The 22892-nt window shown below is 42.0% G+C and overlaps 1 protein-coding gene and 1 long non-coding RNA gene across 5 annotated transcripts in view; one reads left to right on the top strand and one right to left on the bottom strand.

Annotated features, from left to right (window-relative positions):
- Positions 1-839: 839 nt before the first annotated feature.
- Positions 840-9968, bottom strand: LOC125168307 (uncharacterized). The gene is made up of 3 exons (XR_007153076.1): positions 9307-9968; positions 3040-4256; positions 840-1438 (listed from the first exon to the last, which is right to left on the bottom strand). It is a non-coding gene; the product is annotated as an uncharacterized LOC125168307 (long non-coding RNA).
- Positions 9969-10186: 218 nt separating this feature from the next.
- Positions 10187-22892, top strand: part of ARL15 (ADP ribosylation factor like GTPase 15) — a 411563-nt gene continuing 398857 nt past the window's right edge. For all 4 annotated transcript variants that reach the window (XR_007154120.1, XR_007154119.1, XM_047867797.1 and 1 more), the window contains exon 1: positions 10187-10324. Coding sequence is in view for 2 of the 4 variants with exons in the window: in XM_047867797.1 (XP_047723753.1) it covers positions 10277-10324 (48 nt within the window). In the remaining 2 variants the exon portion in view is untranslated. The remainder of the gene's footprint in view (positions 10325-22892) is intronic.

The following is a 22892-nucleotide window of genomic DNA, read 5'->3' on the forward strand; positions in this document are numbered from 1 at the left end:
CATCCCCAAGGTTATGTGTTCAAGCACTAACTCCCAGTACCTCTGAAAGCTTCTATGGAGACTGGGCCTTTAAAGAGGTAATTAAATTAAAATGAGGCTGGTGGGATGGGCCTTAAACCCAGCTGACTGGAGCCTTTATAAGGAGAGGCAACGAGGCTAGAGAGACAGCAGAGGTGTGTATGGAGACTACCTGAGGACTGCAGCGGGAGGTAGCCATCTGCAAGCTAAGGAGAAAAGAAACCAACTCTGGAATGGTCTTAAGGTTGGAGTTTTTTTGTTCCTGAGGTGTTTGATGAAATCGGATAGCAAATCTGTCTGGAGTGGTGCTTCTGTAGGAAGGTTTTTAAATGATTACCTCTTTGATGGTAATGTGTTATTGTTCTGGACCTCTGTGGTTTTTTTGGTCTGGAAACACATAGTTTTGGGTTGTGGAATGTTTGCTAAAATTATCTGGTAACTTCTTTTCACTATTGCTGTTGTTTCTCTTTGTCTTAAAACATCTAATTGGGTATTAGACTTCCAGGCTAATGTTCTTTTTTTTTTTTTTTTTTTTAATTCAAGTTAGTTAACATACAGTGTAGTATTGGTTTCAGGAGTAGAATTTAGTGATTCATCACTTATGTATAACACCCAGCGCTCATCCAAACAAGTGCCCTCCTCAATGCCTATCACCCATTTAGCCCATCCCCCACCCCTCCAGCAACCCTCTATTCTCTGTATTTTAGAGTCTTTTATGGTTTGCCTCCCTCTGTGTTTTAATCTCACTTTTCCTTTCCTTACCCTATGTTCATCTGTTGTTTCTTAAATTACACATGTGAGTGAAATCATATGGTGTTTGTCTTTCTCTGCGTGACTTATTTTGCTTAGCATAACATACTCTAGTTCCATCCACATTGTTGCAAATGGCAAGATTTCATTCCTTTTGATCATCCAGGCTGATCTTCTAATGGTCTTTGCTCCAACTGCTTCTTTATCATTTTTGGGTGGTTTCCTCAGCTTTATTCCATCTCTACCGAATTTACTCTTGGCCTTTATGTCTTATCTGGTGTCCCTGAGGTCAAGCCCTCTTCAGTTTTATCTTGGGGGTAAATTTTCACTCCGGTTTTCTTTCAGGCTGCCAGCAGGGTAGTCACCAGGCCTCGTTTAGTGAGGCATATAAGGGTGCTCAGATGTGCATTTTGAAGATTCACAGCTATTTTATGTTTTCAGTCTCTCCCGGCTCTGAGGACCAGGTGCCTCTTATTCCTGAGCTGATGGGAGTTCTGTGGCAGGAATCGGCTTGCTTCTTGCTGGCTTTCCTGATTCCATGACTTAGGCTTCAGCTTTGTTCTGCTGTATTGATTCCCAATTCTTTACTCATTTTGCTTTCTGAGATGGTTGATCTCTTCTATATAAGTGTCTTCAGTTTTCTTTGTGGGTCTTTTCATTCCTTTATTGGCTAGTGGGGGAGGTGAAATTAAGTATAGTTAATGTCATGGTTAAATGGAAGACCTCCATATTGTGACTTCGTGCCTCCATCGTCCAATGATAGCCACCACCCACATGTGGCTATTTAGATTTACACTAAAATAAAAATTCAGTGCCTCAGCCACATTTCAAGTGCTCAGTAGCCATATGTAGCTAATGCTACGGTATAGGGCAATGTAGATATAGAACACTTTCATCATTACAGAAAATTTTATTGGACAGGAGTGCTAAACAAAATCCAGAGATGCCATCCATAGTCTATAGCATTGTTTCAGTTACTTGCTAGTACACCCCTTTAATTCTGTATAGCACTTATCCCTAGTTACTTGTCTCCATCCACTAGAGATTAAGCTCCCTGTGAGCAGAGACCTTATTTTCCTATCATTCCTAACATACAGCAGGCGCTACTTATGTTTGTTAGAATGAATGAACCCCCATTAATTTGCCCAGAGTGCCTACATGATTGTCTTACTTAGTTTAAACTATATAGACTCAGAATCTCACGTTGGGATATGATCATTCTAGATGGCACAACTGCCATACTTTTCACTGGCTTTGTGCTGTAGTTTTGTATCGTTTAAGTTTCTCAACTCTTTGCAAGCTGTTTTGAGTCCAGTGTTAATTTCGAATTAAGATATTTACATGTAAGTCTTCAAAAAGACCAAGTTGTAAATTGGAAGCATTCAAAGTAGGTATTGAAATACCTACAAGAAAGCAACTTGGAAACATTCCAGTGAGTGGTTATTGCCTAGAAACCATACAGGAAAGCAAGTGTCCACTTCTTGAGACTTGCTCACCTGAGCAGCTGCCTTAGTTATGTTAGTCTTGAGTACCAGAACAATTGGGCAGATACACAGAATGGACCTGAAAGTTGACTTGTCACTAACATCATGTGGTGAGTTAAGAGGCAGTAATCTGCAGAGAGGATCCTGGGCAAATCTTAACTCTCAAATTATCCTTGCCGCACATTTAGCTATCTTGTTCACATCCTATACTTTGGGCCCAAACTCCTTTCCTTTCAACTAGAGAATCTCTCCTACTTCTACCCATCCATCCTTCACATGCTGTTTTCCCACTTGGACACCTCCCCTCACAAAACCTCCAAGACCTAGCTCTCCTTTCTTTGAGAGTTCTCCTCAAAACTCCAAGAAGTCTGACAAGACCTCACTGAGTTCCCATCACTTAGCCACTGAAGCAACTCTTCATCCTGTTTCTCTATTAATCGGAAATTCCTCTACGGCAGGCTTGAGGCCTGCTTTTTCATCTGTCTCCACAGATTCTGGGATCTTGTTGTACAGCAATACAAGGGGAAAATAGATCAGCTGGAATTAGAGAAGGAAAGGCCTCACCTCAACTACCTAATACATAGTATTGGAAACTTATTTCACTTGTGATTTTTTGCTGTGAGATTTCAGCATATTGATCACTGAGACTGGGGGATTGAATTATTTTCCCCACATTCATAGCTGACCACATCAGAAGGAAATCGCAGGTATGTTCAGGCAGTAGCACGTTGACACAACAGGGTTGGTTGTAGTTAATAGTGAAGTCTATATACACTTAATAACCAACCTGTCTTTGATGGTGCAAGGGCTGTAGGTGAGACAGGCTGTTGATGTGCTGACACACGTGACTGGCATGGAAATGCAGCATTGGAGGCGACTCCACTCACTTGCAGTATGATTAGCAGACGGTCTCCAGCTTCTTCAGGCTCTACTTGAGCCTTCAAACCCGGGTCATGTTTGTCCTGGGCTCTTCTTGGGGCTGTTCCCAGACAGTGACTGAGAGAGGTGGCCATACAAGGGCCTAGTCCTTTCTCCCCAGCATGGACTCCCTAATGGGCACCTTTTGCTCTGGAGTTTCCCCTAAAACTGGTAGGGGCTTTGTCAGGTGTGCAAAATGTTCTGTGCCCTCCCCTGCCCCTTCAAGTCCTGCAGCTCTCCTTCCACAGGTGCTAATTCTTAATCAACCTTTTCTCATAATGCCATCTGCGCATTTGTCTCGTGGAGAACCCAACCTAAAACAACATCAAATATGTAGTTTCTACAGCTGAGAAAAGGATTCAGAAAAAAAATGAAGCCATGAAAACAGTGTATATCCTATACAAAGAGTGATGTGGGTTTTCAGTTGTGAACCTGTGAAAGCTGTCACTGAGCGCTTAAAGCCACAGGCATTAGGGAAATCGTGTCAGTTTTGTTTGCAGAGAATTGCTAAAATAAGTTCTAGCTTTTAAGAGAAATGGCTAGGTATCTGTAAATTAGAGTCCTGGGAAATTAATACATTACCTTTCATTGCCTAGGGCTCCTAGCTTCTAATGTGTGTTTTGTTGATTTGGGTGCACTAAGGACATGTTGTAAACTGTTTTTGTTAAAACAGATTTCTAATGCAATGTGAATTGGTTTTTAAGGTTTGATTATTAAATTCAAAACTGATCTTCCAATATGAATAAGCAAATGACCCTATATAGTTCCTCTCAGTCTCCAAAGCACCTTTATTTTCCAAAGAGAATTTTTTTTTCATTTCTTGAAATCTCCATTGAGAAACAGTAAGTACTTCACAATTAAAGGTAGGTAGCAGATTCTTCTAGTTTACCATACTGGTCTTTTTTTATAATACGGTTATCAAGTAGGGCTTAGACTCTTGGTTATTCAAAGACTTGCAAGGAACTTAATGCACTATTTCCTGTTGTGCAGGATAAAGAAATTCAGATGTTTCATCCCACGGAAAGTTCAAAACCACGATGAACATTGTAGAGTTAAAGTATGTTCAAAGATTTATCCTTCTATATCCTAGAATAGAAAAAAGAATATAATCGGAAGAAGCTAATGTTCAAGAATTTTATGGAGAGTGAAGGACTAATCAGACTATGAGGAACAAAATTTTAACTTGTTAAATGTTGGAAGAAATACCATTCATATTTGGACCAACTGCTCTAGAACAATATTACCATGAAGAAAGTTTTTAGGCATGGTCAGTAAAGAAGGGAAAGGAGAAGAGATTTTGAAGAAAAAGTTAATATTGTCTTGAGCAAAAGTAGAGGGATAACATTATTCAAAATTGCTTACAGGTAGAAACCATCCAAATGTCTATCAATGGATGAATGAATGCACAAAACTCCACACAGCCATACAAGGGAATATTATTTGGCCATAGGAGAGAATGTACGTGCCACAACATGGAGGAAACTTCAATATTATGCAAAGTGGAAGAGGCCAATCCCAAAAGACCACATACTATAGGATTCCATTCATATGAAAGTCCAGAACAGAAGTCTGTAGAGACAGAAAGTGGACTAGTGATTTCCTAGGGCTGGAAAGTGAAGGTAGGGGGTGAAGGGTGATAGCTCAAAGGTTCAGGGTATTTTTTTAGAGGTGATTAAAAATGTCCTAAAAGTGGTGATAGTTGCACAAATCTGTAAATACACAAAAAGCCACTTAACTATATACTTTAAATGGGTGAATTGTATGGTAGGTGAATTCTCAAGGTTATTAAAAAAAAATGGAAGAAAAACTCAAATGCCAGAGGACATGTAAATAGAATTACAAACTGTCTAAACAGAATTAGAGTATCCTGGGGCCGCACCACCAAGTTTTAATTAAACTCTTTCTGAAATTGAGAGTTTACCTCATTCCGTAGGCATTAGTAAATTGTGCTTGTCACTTTGGATTTCCATGGGAGTATTTGCTTTTCCTGTATATCTTAACATCAGGGTGTTAGGTTAGATATGGCTCCAAAGTTACCTGTGAATGTTACCTTATGTGGCAAAAATAACTTTGTAGATGTGATAAATTAAGGATTTTGAGACTAGGGGTTGTCCTGGATTATCGGGGTAGGCCCTACATGCAATCACCCTTATAAGAGGGAGGCACAAGAGGTTAGACTACAGAGAAGGCAGTGTGACCACAGATGCAGAGACTGGAGTGATATGGTTGAAAGCCAAGCAATGTAAACAGCCAGAAGCTGGAAGAGATCAGGAATCCTCCCCTGAGATCTCTAGAAGGAGCCAACCCTGCCAGCACCTTGATTTTTAGCCCCATAAGACCAGGACTTCTAGTATACAGAACGATGAGAGAATAAATTTGCGTCTTATGTCATTAACTATGTGGTAATTTGTCACAGTGCCATTAGGAAACTATTCAACAATGCAGTACTAACTTTAAATGATCCTGGGGAGGTATCGAAGGATTGCCATAGCTTGATATTTAGTGCTTAGGTAGTGTTTGCTTGTGTGATCTAGTTTTTTTTTTTTTCCTCATATAATTACCATTTTAGGCGGTGACTCTTCATTTTAAATGGCTTGTCTTGGTTTCATACTCCAAGACATAGCAAATTCTTTTTGGAAGAGGGGAGTTATCTGTTTAGAACAAATCCTTGCCTCCCAACCAGGAGTATAGACTTCTAGATCCCAAAGGGTCCTTAATCATCGGTGATTAGTGCAACTCTATTTTACATTTGAGTAAACACAAACCTGGAAGGAACGAGTGACCTACCCAAGCTCCTTTAGTTAAGTAGCAAATGTTCATGATTGCCAGGCCACTAATCTTTAAAAACTAGACATGTGAGACTTGAACATCAGCTTGCTGGAGACAAAACTAGTTTAAGCTGACATGGAGATGTTTTAGACTTAAAACTTCGTAGCTGCAAGAATCCATTACAAGTAGGGTTCCCTGTACTTTGTAGGCCACCATGACCATGCCAGGAGCAGAAAATCCTTTTTTTTGGTTTGTTTATTTTTGAGCACATGTGGGGGAGGGGCCAAGAGCGAGGGGGACAGAGGATCCAAAGTAGGCTCCATCAGCAGTGAGCCTGATGCAGGGCTCGAACTCACAAACCGTGAGATCCCCTCCTGTGCTGAAGTTGTACGCTCAACTGACTGAGCCACCCAGGTGCCCCTGGAAAACCCTACTCTTAATTCAAGCCTCTACCCTCCTTCTGACCTCTTCCACTTATGAATCAAGTTGTGTTAGCTTCATAGGAGGTTCATCCTCTAGGACATAATGGTACTCCTTTCAAGTATAGGAAGCAGAGAAGAGGTTTGGGGTAAATCAGAGGTGGCTGGAGGTGGGTGAATGGTTGACCACCTAGAACAAGAAAAGCAGGGCTGGGAAGAAAATATTAAGGTCCTAGAAGTTATTGGAAGCAGTAAATGGGCAAAGTGCCCAGTGACCTCTGCAGAATTTAGTGTCTGGATACCACCACTTCTGTAAAAGAAGGTCCGTGGTTTAAGAGTCTTTCTAATGAAATACACCATCTCTCAGCTATTAAAGGATATACTCAAAGCAAGAATGAGGCAAGAGAAGCATTGCCTGCTTTGGAGTTGGGGCCAGGGGAAGGAAGGCTATAAGCTAGTAAAGTTTTAAAAGTGCTCATACCCTCTGTACCAATAACTCATTTCTAGAATATTCTTAGGATAATTCTTATAAGGAGATGTGGACAATCCTATAAGCAAACATTCACTGTAATATTAATAGTACCTAATAAGGAATTTATCGTAGTACATCTCTATAGTAGAGCTGTATATAGCCATGAAACATTTATGAAGTTCCAGAATATAGTGAAGTTTATGTAAAGTGAGTGCATGATACAAAACTAGCAAAGATTATATTTTTCCATAAATCACATTGAACAACAAAAAAAGTAGATGGTAATTGCCATGGATGTACTGTTTTTTCCTGGATGGTAGAAATTGGGAAACCAAGTTGGAAACATGCATTTGTTTCCTACAAACGACGCTTCAACAAACTTTTCTCTAAATCTGGCTAGTCAGCAGTCTTTATAGACTTGTAGACTATGGACTGTCAAAAGAATTTCTCCTTGCTTTTAACAAGCAACAGTGACTGGCTCTTTCCTCACAATCTGTGTGGTAATGCAACTGCCTCATGAGTTTATAGGTTTTCTTAGGTGTCTGGAAGAGGGTCGTTCTTGTTACAGCAAAGGCAGCTACGTTACTGGACCATGTCTTATTCAAGACTGCAGCCTGTTAATTGGCACACAGTGAGGTGAGCACATTCTAACCTCTCCACGCTTTTCTAAAGCACATATTGGGGTGGCTACGCAATAGCAACAGCTATCAGCTAAGACTGCAGCTGCACAGAGTGGGAAGTGTGGGATCTGTTCATACCAAATAATCAAGGTAGCCTCTCTCCTCTGCACAAAGTTTTATATACATCCCAGAAGAGTAGCACCTAATCGGAAAAATGTGCTCCATATGGAGTTCTGAAGCTTTAGGTTGAGATGCTTTTCCAAAAGGCAATATAGGATTTTTTAATACATCAAACACAAGGTTTTCCTTGGTGTGAGTCATAATATACAAATGGTATGGAATATGGTAAATACTATGGTGCAGCCTTTGGAACTTGGAACAAATTCTTTCATCTCCCTGCTTTGAGCCCATTTACTCGTTCTGAGAAGTAGGTTAAACTACATTTTGCCTAAAAAGCTTCTGTTCAGGATTCTTTAAGGTTAAGTTTTATTTTATTTTATTTCAAGTTTATTTTAAGAGACAGAGTGAGCAGGGAGGGGCAGGCAGGGAGAGAGAATCTCAAGCAGGCTCCGCACTGTCCGCATGGAGCCGCATGCGGGGCTCGAGCCCACAAACCGCGAGTTCATGACCCGAGCTGTAACCAAGAGTTGGACACTTAACCGACTGAATCACGCAGGCGCCCCACTAAGGTTAGCTTTTAAAGGAAAGGCAGAAGGCAGCTGCTCCTGAGTGGTTCTCTTCCCCTGCATAGAAACTGACAGGCTGTTTCAGAGTCTGACTTGGCCAGTCATCAAGACCTCAAATATCACCGAGACCATGGACCATAAGGTGTCTCTTTGCTAACTCAAGCCCTTTATCTTATTTTCAATATGCTTACTCAAGGAAAGGGAAAAATCAAACCCAAAAGGTTTCTGATCGGTTTGAATTATTTTTGCTAGCAAATTGAAAAGGACTTCCACGTCTGCAATTTCAACCAATTGTGCTGTACATTTAGGGAAGTCCATCACCTTAGAATCCAGGTCACAATTTCTTCTAAATCCACATGTTCTTGGCCTTATGATAAATCAATCAAAATTGATTTAATGGTTTAAGCAACTGAGTTAAGTTAGCTCCTACATAGGCAAAAGTCACTGAAATTTCTGCAGAAGTTCAGTTTACTCAATCTTGTGTATAAGTTGGATCAACAAAGTCACGCTCTGTACTAAGTGTATATTTGGCCTTTAGTTACTTCAAAAAATCCTCTGGCCACAGGAATTCTCACTGTTTGGTAGAAGAAACAGGTTGAGAGAGAGGAGATCGAATACCCCCACATCACATGGCTTACTAACCTGAAGCTCCCTCTGAGGGTCTGCACTCCCTTCTTGCATATTTGGGGTGAATTCCATTGTTACCTAATTAACTGTTTTAGCAGGTGCAGGTAAGCTTTCAGTATGGAAATCCTTGTTTGAAGATGCAAAAAGGGAAGGTGCCAAGTTGAGGGGAAAATAAAAATTCATCTCCTAATAGATTTATACAGTCAGGCAGTCTGTTCAGAAAGTTGAAGTTTGACATTTTATACATTATTGTATGGAAGCCCTAATTATTAATATAGGTGAGAGCAATCCCTTCATTCTCAAGCTATGCAGGGTTGGGGAGCAGGCTGTTGCGGTACTTCACCGGTCATGTGAGCCTAAGTTGCTGTGTCTGGCATTGTGTGGTTGTTCCTAGGCTAAATCTTACAAAAACAAAACAAAAAACAGAAACAAACAAGCAAAAACCCGTGTTTTTGTGTTCTTCTCTAACTTCTCGACTGACACAGCACCCCCGCCCCCTTAATAGAATGGCAAAATTCCAATGCCAATTTCCAAGTTACTTACCAGGAAATGCACCTGCTTATGCTCTTACTTCTTACCCAGGGCAGCAATACCGTATTACATGGGTCTTGTCAGAGAGCTGCTTGTTCGATTGCTCATTTTCTTTAGGGGTGATGGATTTGTGTTCGGTGTAACTGGACTCAGAGCATGCAAAGACCTTACCGTTTCTTTCTGGTGTTTGAGGTCTACTACCCTCAACTTTTTTCTTCTCCCATGGTGGAGAGTGAATTCTGAGGACAACCTGGTGTTCTAAGGGAGCTTCTTGGGTTACCTCTGGCTGTGTGGGCTAAGCTGCTGTGTACCCTGAGAGACTTCAGGCTGGAGCTGTCCGCTTCCAAGATTCACGTCACCGAGTTCGGGAGGGGCTGCCCCTGTGACAGGCCTGCTTGTGCCGAGTACATTCCTTAAGCTCCCCTTCGGTGCTCTCTTGAGGCCGCAGAGGCCGCAGGAAATCACTCCGGAGAGTGGCGTTAGGTGTCGGTGGCTACCACGCCTCCCGATTCAGGACTGGCTTCCTACCGGGGGTGGGAGGGGACACCACGGTTCTTGTGCACTGGAGCGCAGTTCGGCTCCGCTCTACCCCGAATAGGCGGCTACGGAAGCACGCAGAACTCGGGCAGTTGCAGCACCGGCAGATTTTCCGCTCTTCCCGGCTCGCTCTTCCGCCTGCGCAGCCCTAGCCCCCGCCCTCCTCCACCCGGCTCACAGGAACCAGCGCCCTGTCCGCTCCCGCGCTTCTCTCCTGCCACCCGCAGTGGCCCGCTTTTTATAGGCACCGCAGCCAATGAGCGCTCTCCTTTCCTTCTGCCCGCCCGCCCGGCCAATCGCCGCGCCCCTTGTGTAATCTTCGGCTGCTCGGCTGCTCTCGGCTATTTTCGTTGTTGCTGGCTTTTTCAGGGGCTGCTCGCTCGCAGCCAGAGAAGCTGCTTTTTTTTCCGGGTTCGGAGCCGTTCCGGATGCTTTAGGCTGCCGGATGTCTGATCTCCGAATAACTGAGGCGTTTCTGTACATGGATTATCTGGTAGGTGCGGGGCAGGGGTGGCGTGTCGCCTCTTGGGTTCGACGTGCCAGATGTCCCTCCGCCTGGAGGAACAGCCTTTTTGCTTTCTTTCTTTGGGATGGGATGCCTTTGGGGTTCTTTCTCCTGCAGCCTGCTCTAGAGCTTTTCTGGGACTCGGAGGGTCGACTGGCGGGGCAGAGATGGGTGGCGGAGCTGACAGGTAAAGGTGCGGCCCCGGCCACCGCGCTGCGGGGAGAGGGGCGTGCTGGGGCTGCCAGGTAGATGGGGCCGCGGAGGTGGGGGCGTCCCCTGCCAGAAATCGGGTTCTTTGCTTCCCTCTGCGCTCCCTGCAGAGGACTTTCTTTCCCGGGAGGTAGGAGTTTTCTGCTCTTTTAGCAGAACTCCAGGTACTATTAAAGAGCCATAACCAGAATGGCTTACTAAGTGCCCGGCAGCCCCAGTCATTTGGTTGTTATTAGATCTCTAAAGCTATGACCTCGGCCGCGGTGAGGTTTTAAAAGCACATTACCGTAAAGTAGACGGGACTAAACTACATCGCAGTCCTGTCGGGACTGGGTAAGGGCAGGCATTGTCCCACCGTTGTTGTGGTGGGTGCATGTGGCTTATGCCCTGGATCCCAGCTGTGCTTTTTAGGCCAGGCTTGTGCTGAGAAGTTTAGGTGGAAAGTGTCAGCACAATGCTGGGGCTGGACATTATTTTGATAATGAACTCGAGTTTTTGTGGAATTATGCAAGCATCATGTATTGTTCCAGAAATTCTATTTCCCTAGAGCTGCATGTTTGTGTTAGGGGGATCCTCACTGACATTGGCTGTGTTCAGTCCTATACAATTACCAGGTTTACCTTGTTACCGCTGTTACGCAGAGTTGAAGTAGCTGGCCAAAAACATTGACCCTTCTGTGATCTTGTTGGACACATGCAGACGGTTGATTGTAGATTGGCCTGGCAGAGATTTGCTAGTGCCTTCTAGGAATTAAACTTAATGCTGTTCTAAGAAAGACTGTGAATGCTTTCATGATCAAGAAACGCTGGATACGGGCTGGTTTTGTAATGTTTTCTCGTATTTGGACTCATTCTAGTTTATGTGAAAGAGAGGTTTCCCCTAAAGCTTAGTGGTTTGATGTTGTTTGTTTTTGTGTTTTTTGTGGGGGAGGATGCTGGTTGAAGTTTATGCATGACCTTGTGTGTGGAGCAGAGACAAAAAATTCTGAGTTGGAATTCTGATCATTCGTTGATGTCAGTTATCTTTGTGATAAAGGGACATTATCCACCCACAACTGGAGCCAGTTTAAGGAGGTTATCTGATTGTGAGTGTTCTTTAAAATTCGAAGTGTCATGTAGGTTAAGAGTTGCCAAGTGTTCCTTAGGTTTTCTGAATTAAATAACCGATTATTTTGTAGCCTGTCTTGTAAAATACAATGCTATGGTTTTGTTTTGTAGTTCTCAAAGCCAGAGTTTGTTGGGATAATCATCAAATAGGAAAGGTAATTACCTGTGGTACTGAAAGCTAATATTGGATACTTAAGTAGTGCCTAAAAAGGAAGTCAGGTGGTTCTGACCATTGTATTTATTTCTTTTACTGGGTGAATTTTAAATTTCAAATAGCATCACAAAGCTGAGGTGCCAAAACCACCTAACCACTTGGGGGTTGGGGGTTGAAAATTGGTTTATTACTTAGGTGGATTGTCTGAAGTTGGTGAATGAATGTTTGTGGGGCTTTAGGGTACCTTAAAAGTAGATTCAGTTCTTTGTCAATTTAACAGGTTTGTTGTACAATCACTGGGCCCCAAATTTTGACACAGCTTTTTGATTTTTACCTGCCACGCCCCCACATGTCCTATTGCATTGGTACTAAAAATATCATTTTGTCCCTTTAAGCTTTAAAAAAAAAAAATCACAGCTGTAGTGAAACTGTTACATAAAAATCATTGGCTACTCATTGGAGATGAGAAAAGTCTTAAAGGAAGTAAGTCAGTTTTTATGAGTGTGCTAAGTATCCCCTGTGAAAACACTTAAGAAAAGCCTTAAGGATGAAGTCCAATTTTCCCATCTAATTTTTCAGTTAAAAAGACGCACCTCTCCTGAGGTGGTCTTTTGTGTTTACTTTTTATCAACTCTGAAGAAATGAGGTGCCACACATCATTCTTTTCTTCTTGCCTTTCAAATGGACTTATTTGCCTGTATATAATCTTTATGTGGTGTGTATTAAAAACCAGTTTCTAGGGGGGAAAAAAACCAATTCTGTTGACTGCATTTGGGATCTCATTTTTAAAACCAACTCCCAAGTTCTTTGACTTCCAGGAAAAAAAAAATGCTCCTTTCATTAAGAGTTTGGCTCTTCGGATTTTGCTGAGCTTGTGGGCTAGAGCGAGCTCCCTGTCCGTGCACTTGACAGGAATACTGGTGTGTGCTGTCTTTTCTTTTTTAATCAGGTACTTGACTTTTCTTGCTGCTGTTGGAAACTGGAAGAGGGAGCTGTATGTATTGTCCATTATTCTTTGGATGGCATGTCATCACTTAACCTTTTAGATTTGGAGGAGAGTAGAACAGAGAAAGGTACAGGTGCTATTTTTAACAGCTTTTAATAGGACTGTGGATATTAAAACAAATGAAGCTCTCTGCTCTTTGAGGTTGCTTTTGATTGTCTTAAATATTCTCAGAGGTGACCAATAGAGCGAGGAACAGGGATGATGCCTTAATATTTAAGACAGGGTTTTTAAATTCAGTTCAGAGATATAGTAGCTAACTTGCTAATTCTAAATAATTAAATATCAGCCAGTGTTCAGTATTTGAAATGAATGAGACAGAGGGACAATTCTACTTTTCTCACCGGCTTCTAAGCTGAGACCAGATAAAATCTGTTTGGATTAGGTGTTTTGTTCTAGGGAATGCAGAATGTATCCTTTACACTTCAAGATTATCAAGATTATTTGTGTAGCCTGGTGGCAATTTAAATATAAAAATCTCATGTTTTCCAGTTAAGAAAATTGTTGTAGGAAGCCACATACCTTTTCTCCATTTTCATGATGGACCTTAAAGGCCATGTTCACATGTATCAGGTCTGTGGGTAAAGATTTTGCTCCTGTTCCAATAGGCAGGACCAGCATCTTGCCCTTTTTCTGTTGTTGTTAACTTATTTAAACTCTAGTGTAGTGTTGGTTTCAGGAATAGAACCCAGTAATTCATCACTTACGTACCACACCCAGGCTTATCCCAACAAGTATCCTCCTTAATGCCCATCACCCATTTAGTTCATCCCCCTACCCACCTCCCCTCCAGCAACCCTCAGTTCTATTGTGTTTCTTAAATTCCACATATGAATGAAATCCCAGGATGTTTGTCTTTCTCTGCCTGACTTATTTCACCCCCAAACCAAATAATTCATTGAAGAAATGGGCAGAAGACATGGATGGACACGTTTCCAAAGAAGACCTCCGGATGGCCAGCCAGCATGTGAAAAGATGCTCAACAGCACTCATCATCAGAGAAATACAAATCTTACTCTCTTTTGACAGGTAGACCTAGCAAGACCATGTGCAGAGGTTTTTGAATAAGGCAGGAGAAAATCAAGTTGTAGTGAAAGAGAGACACATCTACCAGGTTTTCCTGGGAGGTTGCACAAGAACAACTTCTAGATTTCTTTCAGTTTCAAATTTTCTTTGTCTTCACTCCCATTGATTGGTGAGGATTTTACCTTTTTCCTCGTCCTGGCATCAAAACCATAAAACTTTCTGCTTTGTATCCTGCCCGTGATGATTAAATGAGATCATGGAGGGAAAGGGTTTTATATAAACAGCACATTGTTTTTCAGATATGAAATGTTAATGTATCGTGATTACATTACTTATTGTTAAACCTTAAGACCTTAACGACCTCTCACTGGTAAATATCGGGCTAACTTTTAAACTAGTGCCAGGATGTGGAAAGGTTTGGAGCAGTAATCAGCAAGTAGGATGTCACAAGACCGTTGCTTGTTTAATACTTATGAAAATAAACCACCTTTAGATATTTTCATTAATCCATTCAACAAATATTTATGGAACCCCTGCTTTGTGCATGGTCCTGAAAGTCATGGGGGACGAGCTCCCTGCTGAGATCCCCTTGGCTGTGGGACTGCCAGGCACATGGCTCTAGGGGAGTCTGTGGCAGGACAGGTTGCATAAGGTGCATAGGAGAGGAGACAGCTTCTAATGTGCTCCTTGGCTTTCTCCTAGGTTTCTCATCTTATGTGTCTTTGTTTTCTTGTGAACTAAAATGCAGAGTTAGACTTGAAAATGTGACAATTAGCAGCCATGACTAATCCAGCATTTTTAGTGGTCAACCAGTGATCACTGCATTTATATATTGTGTTTGGAATTTAAGGCCAGGGTTCTAGATTTCTTGTAGAGATTGGTGAACCCAGCCTAGTTTTTTGGTCCTAGGCTGTACCTGCCGTTAGAAAGATTAATGTGTCAATGGGGAAGATTGAGAAGGTAGATTGGTTTTTATTCTGTAAATAGTCAGCCCAAGTTCCATCACCAACCAACCAAGAACAGGAACTCCTGATGTACTTCAAAGAATGGAGCCTACAGGTTCTAGTAAGTTGTAAATGTGCCCATTTGAAAAAAAGGGGTGAAGGCACATTAGGATTTTATCTGGTGTTTCATTATGTTTAAAGTGTGCTGCTTTTTAACTCTGAAGGACTCTGAACATAAGCTATGTGATCGGACTGTGGTCAAATTGACTATAACACACAGGCCAAACATTGTTTAGTCCTAACTGTAATTGGATTAGTCATGTAAATATTCTTTTATTAATCATAAGATTAAAATAATGCAAATGCAGATTAACCATCTGGAGTTGTCATTGCAAAAATGGTTGAACATCTGTACCATTAAGCAGTAACTCTGATGTAGAGGCATTAGCTCTGGTTCTGGAGATTCTGTTGCTGCAGTCCTTTGTTTTTTGTTTTTTTTTTTTTTGTTTTTTTTTTGTTTTGTTTGTTTTTAAGGTTTATTTTGAGAAGGACCTTGTGGTGGGGGGGAGGGGCAGAGAAAGAGGAGAGAGCGCCAGTAGGAGACTATGAATTCCAAGCAGGCTCTGCCCTGACATCACAGAGCCTGATGCAGGGCTTGAACCCACGAAGACAAGAGATCATGACCTGAGCCAAAACCAGGAGACAGATGCTTTAATAGTCTGAGCCACCCAAGCAACCCCATGGCTGCGGTGTTGAGTCTTGAAATAGACTCCTAGGAAAAGACCCACAGGAGAAATGATTGATGCCCTCCGGAAGCCTAAAAGCCATGTGCTTGTTGGCATGGTGGGGGTGTGTGTGGGGAGTTAAGTATGAGTTACGAGGATAAATCAGTTAACATTTACTGAGCACTTACTATGAGCCAGACAGCGTTGTAAGCACTTTCCTGAGAAATGGTATTAAAATGAGTCTCAGTAGAGAGGTGGTTTCCCCAGGTTGACACAGCTAGCAAGTAATAGAGCTGGGCTTGCGGACTTCCTCCCAGCTTGGTGTTAAAGCTATTGGGAGATGGTTGAGATTCTTACAATGTTTTTCACGTAAATACTGTGCTGCTGCTTAAGTAAAGGGTAAAACACCAGGAGACTTGAAGAGACTGATCGACATTCTCTTGTTCTCAAGGACTTGGCCCTGCTAAATGGAGTGTTAAGGAGAAGGCTGGATAGAAAGCACTGTGATGTGGGGGGAGCCTGGGGGGCTCAGTCGAGCATCTGGCTCTTGATTTCAGCTCAGGTCATGATCTCACAGTTTGTGGGATCGAGCCCCTGCAGCATCCCATTCCATGCTGACAGCTCGGAGCCTGTTTCAGATTCTCTCTCTTTCTCTCTCTCTCTCTGCCCCTCCCCTGTTTGCATGCGTGTTCTGTTTCTCAAAATAAATACTAAAAATGTGTCCAGAGCTTCCTGCCCCATAGTGTCCTGACTCTGGTCACTGAGGTGACCTTCAGCATCTAATGTTTCATCAAGTGACCACAAATGGATTTCTGGGCAACCCTGTTAGCCCCCTGCTGTCACTTCAGGAGCACCTTCTTCCCTGTCACAAGCCCCGGTTCTTTTCTGAAGAGGTCACTGAGATGGAGGAGGTATTTGCCAGTTTTTCTGAGGTCCTCTATGCTCCTTTACCAAGTGCTGCCTGGGGAGGGAGGCTGTCCCCAGCAGACCCTAGGCCCCACGTAGCCTCTTGCTTACAGATTTCAGTTGGGCACAGCCCCCTGATATTAAGTATAAAGAATGTATTTGTTTTGTTTGGCTTTGTTTTTAAGAATTTGTAGACTGGAAAGACTTTTAGTGAGGTCTGCTAACTGTCACGGAGAACAAACAGTATTTTTTCTGATAACTTCTCACAAATTGAATTAACGATGGGCTTCTATTTTCAAGCCTCAGCCCCCTTTCGTTATGCTGTGGCTCTCCCCCTGGCATCTCCCCAAATGCTTCAAGCGTTTGGATGAGTTTAGGAAGCTCCGTGCTTGTCGACCTTCATTTTCAAGTGTCTGCGAAGTGTTTGAGCACATGGACTTCTAGCGGGGCTGTCTTCAAGGGCGTGTGGCCATGGGGGCTCCATTTAAAAGGGCCCCACGCTTCCTTTAATGCTCTGGGGTTACCATCTTCTTAATTTGTGACGCTTTGCAAACATTTTCATTTTGCACTGGGCCTCACACATGAGGTAGCCACTTCTGACTTCTAGTGCTAACGATGTGTGACTCTCCCTTGAGTGGCCCAGGGTGATGGCTATTCTGTCACCTGCATCAGGGCAGGGTCCCTGACCCTGTTGCCCACCACCAGAATCAAAGAGGGGACTGTGTACCAAGTGTGGTGCGGAGTGTTTCACTCTTGTCACCTGACTTAATCTCCCCATCAGTCCTGTTGATCAGATGCTACCATCTTACAAAAACACTGCTTTAGGAAAGAGGGAACTTGAAGTTCAGGACGGTGGCATATTGGCCAGTGGAGTGTTAGTTAGCCAGTGAGTCTGGCTTGGCGGATTCCAAGCCCATGCTTAGAAGCCCTTAGGACCGCCCACCTAATAATAGTTGTCGAGAGGATGAGAGGGGCAGCATGAATCATAGACACAGTGCTGGCGATTGAGGGCTCACTTGATTGTGGTCACTTGGTTTCTCGGGAGAAGCCCTCCCAGGAGTTCAGGGATAGCCCAGTTCCTGCTGGGGCAACTGCCTGAGTTTATGCCTTGGGGTGACAAGGCCTTCATTTGTTTATCTGTTTTCTTCTACTCTTTTGCATAAAGGTTGGCATTCTGCTTTTTGGCTCACAGCCGCGTTACAACTACATGGTTTTGAGAGGAACTATTTGAAAACTTGGATTTGCAGAATGGTCTATTTATCAGGTTCCTTTGTACCTAGATTTGCTGAGCACTGCTCTGACCTCTGGACTGCTCCTCTCAGGGTTGAAGACTTATCTCCTAGTAATTGTGTCCTTGTCTCCCCAAGAGGGATTCCTGGGGGTTTTTCAACAGCGTTAGCTGCCTCTCTAGCCTCACTCTTGGGGAAAGTGGATGACCGTCCAGAGTCTTCCCTGGACCATCGATGGAGGCACAGAAGGACTATACCTGTTCCTAATCAGTCCCCTGATCATGGAGTCAGGAACTAAAACAAAATACAACGCTTTCAGGGTTTTATTTTTAATACAAATATTCTGAGTACAAGTATTCAGGAAAATACAGAAAGCAACACAACCTACTTCTGTGTACCTACTTCTCTGATTAACAGTTGTTACTATCTTGTGATTTTTGACTTCAAAACTCTGCTTTAAAAAACAAAAAAACAGGGGCGCCTGGGTGGCTTGGTTGGTTGAGCGTCTGACTTCAGCTCAGGTCATGATCTCACGGTCCGTGAGTTCGAGCCCCATGTCGGGCTCTGTGCTGACAGCTCAGAGCCTGGAGCCTGTTTCAGATTCTGTGTCTCCCTCTCTCTCTGCCCCTCCCCTGTTCATTCTCTGTCTCTTTCTGTCTCAAAAATAAATAAATGTTAAAAATTAAAAAAAAAACTCTAAGGCTAGAGCTAAAGCTTGCTGCTCCCATTTCTCTGTGCCAGTTAGTGGGTTTCATTCTCAAGCATTCTGTTTTTTTCCTTTTCTATACTTGCATGTACATATAACAAATATACTAATGATGTGGTGAATGTAATTTTACACCAATGGTAACATACCACCCTTTTTGAAACGTGTTTTCTGTTTTCGAGATCAATAAATGTTGCTTGTATGTATCAGTAGATACTTGGTTTTTCATATTTCTGGTTTGGATATGAAATTCATGCTTCTATATGTAGAGATCTTATTTGGATTTTGTGAGAAGCTCAGAGGAGAATAGGTGTTGGTTTGGAGGCGTGGTTTGTACATGCTTACTTGTTAGTATTACACAATAAATCCTATAAAACTTGCACTTCAGTATTAGGATTCCTATCTTACAGTTGATAATCATTTTGTATTCCTACTAATATATGTATATCTACATACACATATTCTTGCCTATGTAAGGATGTGGATTATTTTGGTAACATTTATTATTAAAGTAAATGGAAGTTCGGAAAGCACAATGGGGACAAAGTTGTAATCCAGTAACCCACAAAGAGCCAGTTAACATTTTCAACCCTGCATCGTAATGAAGGGAGTTTTATAACCTGCTTTTTACATCTATGAATATTTAAAATTTAAGTTTCTCCTCATTGATCTTCTGCATTATAATACCATAATTTTCTTAACTAATCACCTTTCCATTGAATATTTTATATTCCAATTTGGGCTGTTATAAATAACACTGAATTGAATATTCTGCATAAATTCCTGGATATTCTATGCCAGTATATTGTCAGTATATTCTATGCCAGTATATTGTTAGTTCTGTGGTATTTAAATACATCTTAGTATGAAAAGGGGTTCCAGTGCCAAGGAAGTTTAAAAACTGGGTCAGACAAAGTTAAACAAATTTCTTTATTGCACAGCCTTTAATATGTGGATGTACATGGCGAATCTCTAAAAGGGATTGATACATCCAGTATTTCTATTCTGGGGTATTTTTGTTTTATGATCAAGTTGTAGAAGTAGATTTGTAGGGTCAAAAGATACCTGCGTTTTAAAGCTCTTGACACTGATTAAATAAGTTAATATTCGTAATGTACTTAGAACAGCACCTGGTTATAATCAGCCAGTGTTTAAGTCAAAGCTGTGTAATAAAGTTAGTGATAATGATGATGATTATTGATAATTTACTCTCAGATTCTGCAGGAAGTGCTTACTATGGGATTCTGTTCCTTTAGACTTTTCTCCAACCCTGAGAGGTGTAGGAATGTTTGTTCCTGTCTTGTGGTTGGGGAAACCCAGGGTCAGGAGGAGTGGAGTAATCACAGTTGCCTCGGTTGTTATAAGGGTTGGTGACATGTCCGTGATCTTAAACTGTACCTATTCTTGCAGCAGAGAAGAAAAGAACCTTGAAGTTGTGTATTTGATTCCTAGGTATTCCTCCTATTACCTGTGTGATCTAAGGTGTTTTCCAAATCTCAGTCCATAGCAAAATAGAAAAATCAGGAAAGTGTTGCAAAATAATTACAAATTTACAGACTTAAATTTGCAATATTGTTCCAACTTTTTGTAGGTATTAGAATCTACTGTCTGAAATGATAGTGAATGATAGTGTCTCTCTCAGTGTCATTACCTAGCAGAATAAAAAGATGATATTCCTACATTCTCCAGGTTTTCTTTTTTTCTTTTTTCTTTTTTGGTATGGATGTAAGTATATATTTAGAATGTACTTATTTCTAAAACCCCAAATACCGGGAACCTAATCTAAGACAAATCACTCCAAACTACAATTTTCTCCTTTGCAAGATTCAGACAGCATGAGAGCTTGCCTCTGTGATAACAACATAATGAAACTGTAAAGTTCTTTAAAAAAAAAAAATCACCTTAGATTTTTTTGAACTGATTGGTATGAGTCCATGGGACTCAATGTAATGGCATCGATAGAAGGAGGGGTAGGCAAGTGTAGATAAGGTGAGCCTCTATGTACGTCTTTGATTTCTCCCACCTCCTGCCCCTCATCAGTGACACCTTGGAGAGTTTTCTTCAAAACTGGCAGTGTACAATTTTTGTGGCGTTAACTAAACGTTGTGTAGGAACACGTTGTGTACTCTTTAAGAGCTAGACATCAAAAAGTTGTCCTTGACCTTGGATAAAACTTTTTTTTGTTTTTGGTTTCTTTTGCAAAAAGAAAAATCCCAAAAAGAGTGTTGATTTTTTGTTTAAACTATCATTTTTTTTTTTTTTTACTCCCTCCTTCCCTCCTATTCTGATTCAGAGTTTTTAAGACCGCATTTGTGACTAGTAAACAATCTTATTTACGAAACTTAGGGCTTTTTTGAGGGTTGAATGAGATAATGAATACATTGTACTACTTGAACACAGGTGCATGCTAGCTTTATAGAATACCTTATTTCTCATTTTCATTCACTCAATTTAATTGTGCACTTTACTGTAAGTGATGCCTCAAGTCTAGATAAATGTGTATGTACCTGAATCTTGGTATCACCCCCAAATAGAGATGTAAAACATTTCCAGTACTCCAGAAGGCTCTCTTGTGTCCCTTGCCAGGCAGCACTGACATACATTAGTTTTGCCTGATTTTGAACTTGACATAAATGGAGCCAAAATATACTTACAACTTCTTTCAGCATGCCTACAATTCATCCTTCTTGCATTAATCAGCAATTTATTTTTCATTGCAATGTAATTATGAGTCTATCTGTTGTATTGTTGGGCATTTAGACCCTTCTCAGTTGATATTGGAATCTGGTCCAAACATTCTAGCACATACTTTTGGTGGCAATATTAATTTCTTTTGGGTACGGTGGAATTTCAGGTTCGTTGGGTATGTCTATGTTCAGGTTTACTAAAAACTGCAAAACACTTTTCCAAAGTGGTTGTACCAATTAGATTTCTACCAGTATAAGAGTTCCAGTTATTTTAGGTCTTCACCTATACTTCTTGTATTGTCCGTCCTTCTGTCTACCTGTTCCGACGGCTATGTACTCCAGAGAAATTTAAAGTTGTCCAAAGCTGCTTTTTTTTTTTTTTAACTTGAAGAAGTTCCTGGCCGTATTCTGAAATTCCTGCACTATTCAGCTGTGTGGTTCACTTAAATTCTGACATGCTGAAGTGGTACCATGGGAGTTAATTGACCTGATTTTGTTCCTGGCTTTGCCACCAACCAGATGTGGAGGTTTGGGCAAACCAGTCAGTCTCATTAACTTGTTTCTTCATCTATAAAAAGATGGGATTAATTAGGTGACCTCAAATGTTTATTTCATTTCAAAAGTTTTTAGTCCTTCGATATCCTTCCTGGAATAGTGATCTCTCCCATTCTTCTAATTTTACTTAAGGGATAAATTGCATCAGGGCAACTCTGTCAGTCATTCACTCAAACAACTCCAATTTTTATGAGCCTTTGATGTTCCGATGTGGCCCTGGCACTAGGGATATACATGTGAGTGAGACATTGGCCTGTTGTCAGGGAACTTCCACTCTTGGAGGCGAAAAATAAGCAATTACATCTTGGAGTGGCCTATTCCACTTAGAAGAAAACAAAGGTAACTGAGGGAGCCTATGAAAGGAAACTTGAGGGCCCAAAAGAGCTTCCCAAAGGAGTCATTCTTAATCTGCAGTGTTGAAGGCAAGTTGGCCCAGTGACAGGCAGGGCTGGGCAGAAGGAACAGCCTGTGCACTGACTCGGGGGTAAGTAACCCCATCACTTCAGGGAGCTCCCAGGGCTCAGTGTGACTAGGGCAGAGGTGAGAGCAATGGCTCCACATGAAGTTGCAGAGCCCAGCTGGGGTCACCTCAGGGGAACCTTCAAAGTTTGCCTGGAGTGACCTGGTCAGATCTTCCTGCACTGTGAAGGATCGGAAAGGGAGGCCAGACCGGAGCAAGAAGGCCAGTTAGGAAGATGCCATCCTGATCCTGGAATGAAATGATGGTATTCACAACCAGGTAGGAGCAGGAGGGATGCCCAAAAGTAGATGCTTCTAAGGATTGTCGGAATTTCGTAATTGGATGTAGAAGATGAGAGCAAAGATTTTAGCGCTTTTGGTTTGAGCACTGTTCTGGTTATCCATTAGTGAGCTAACGAACCATCTTAAGAGTGGCTTCAGACAGTAACAACTTATTTTACTCCTGAATTGGGAGGTAACTTGGGTTCAGCGAGGCTGTTGTTGCTAAGGAGCCCTTTTGAAGTCACAGTCACATGGTGGCTGGGGTCACCTCAAGTCTTCATATACTTGTCTGGCATTTGTGCTTGGGAATCCCCAAATAGCTGGGTGCTGGGGGACTGTGGTCTCCTGGGGCATCTCTCTTCACGTGGTCCTCCTATAGGCTGCATCGGGGTGACTGGACTTCTCCCATCCAGGCTAAAGACTCACAGAGCATGTACCAAGAGAAACTGGCAGAACTTGAACTCTGGTCTGGCTAACATCTGACCTCCCAGTCTTCACTACTTAAATGATACCTGAAGCCACAGCCATGAACAAGCTCACCCAGGGAGGATTGTGTAGAGTGTG

The sequence above is a fragment of the Prionailurus viverrinus genome, chromosome A1, assembly GCF_022837055.1.
Source record: "Prionailurus viverrinus isolate Anna chromosome A1, UM_Priviv_1.0, whole genome shotgun sequence".
NCBI lineage: Eukaryota > Metazoa > Chordata > Mammalia > Carnivora > Felidae > Prionailurus > Prionailurus viverrinus.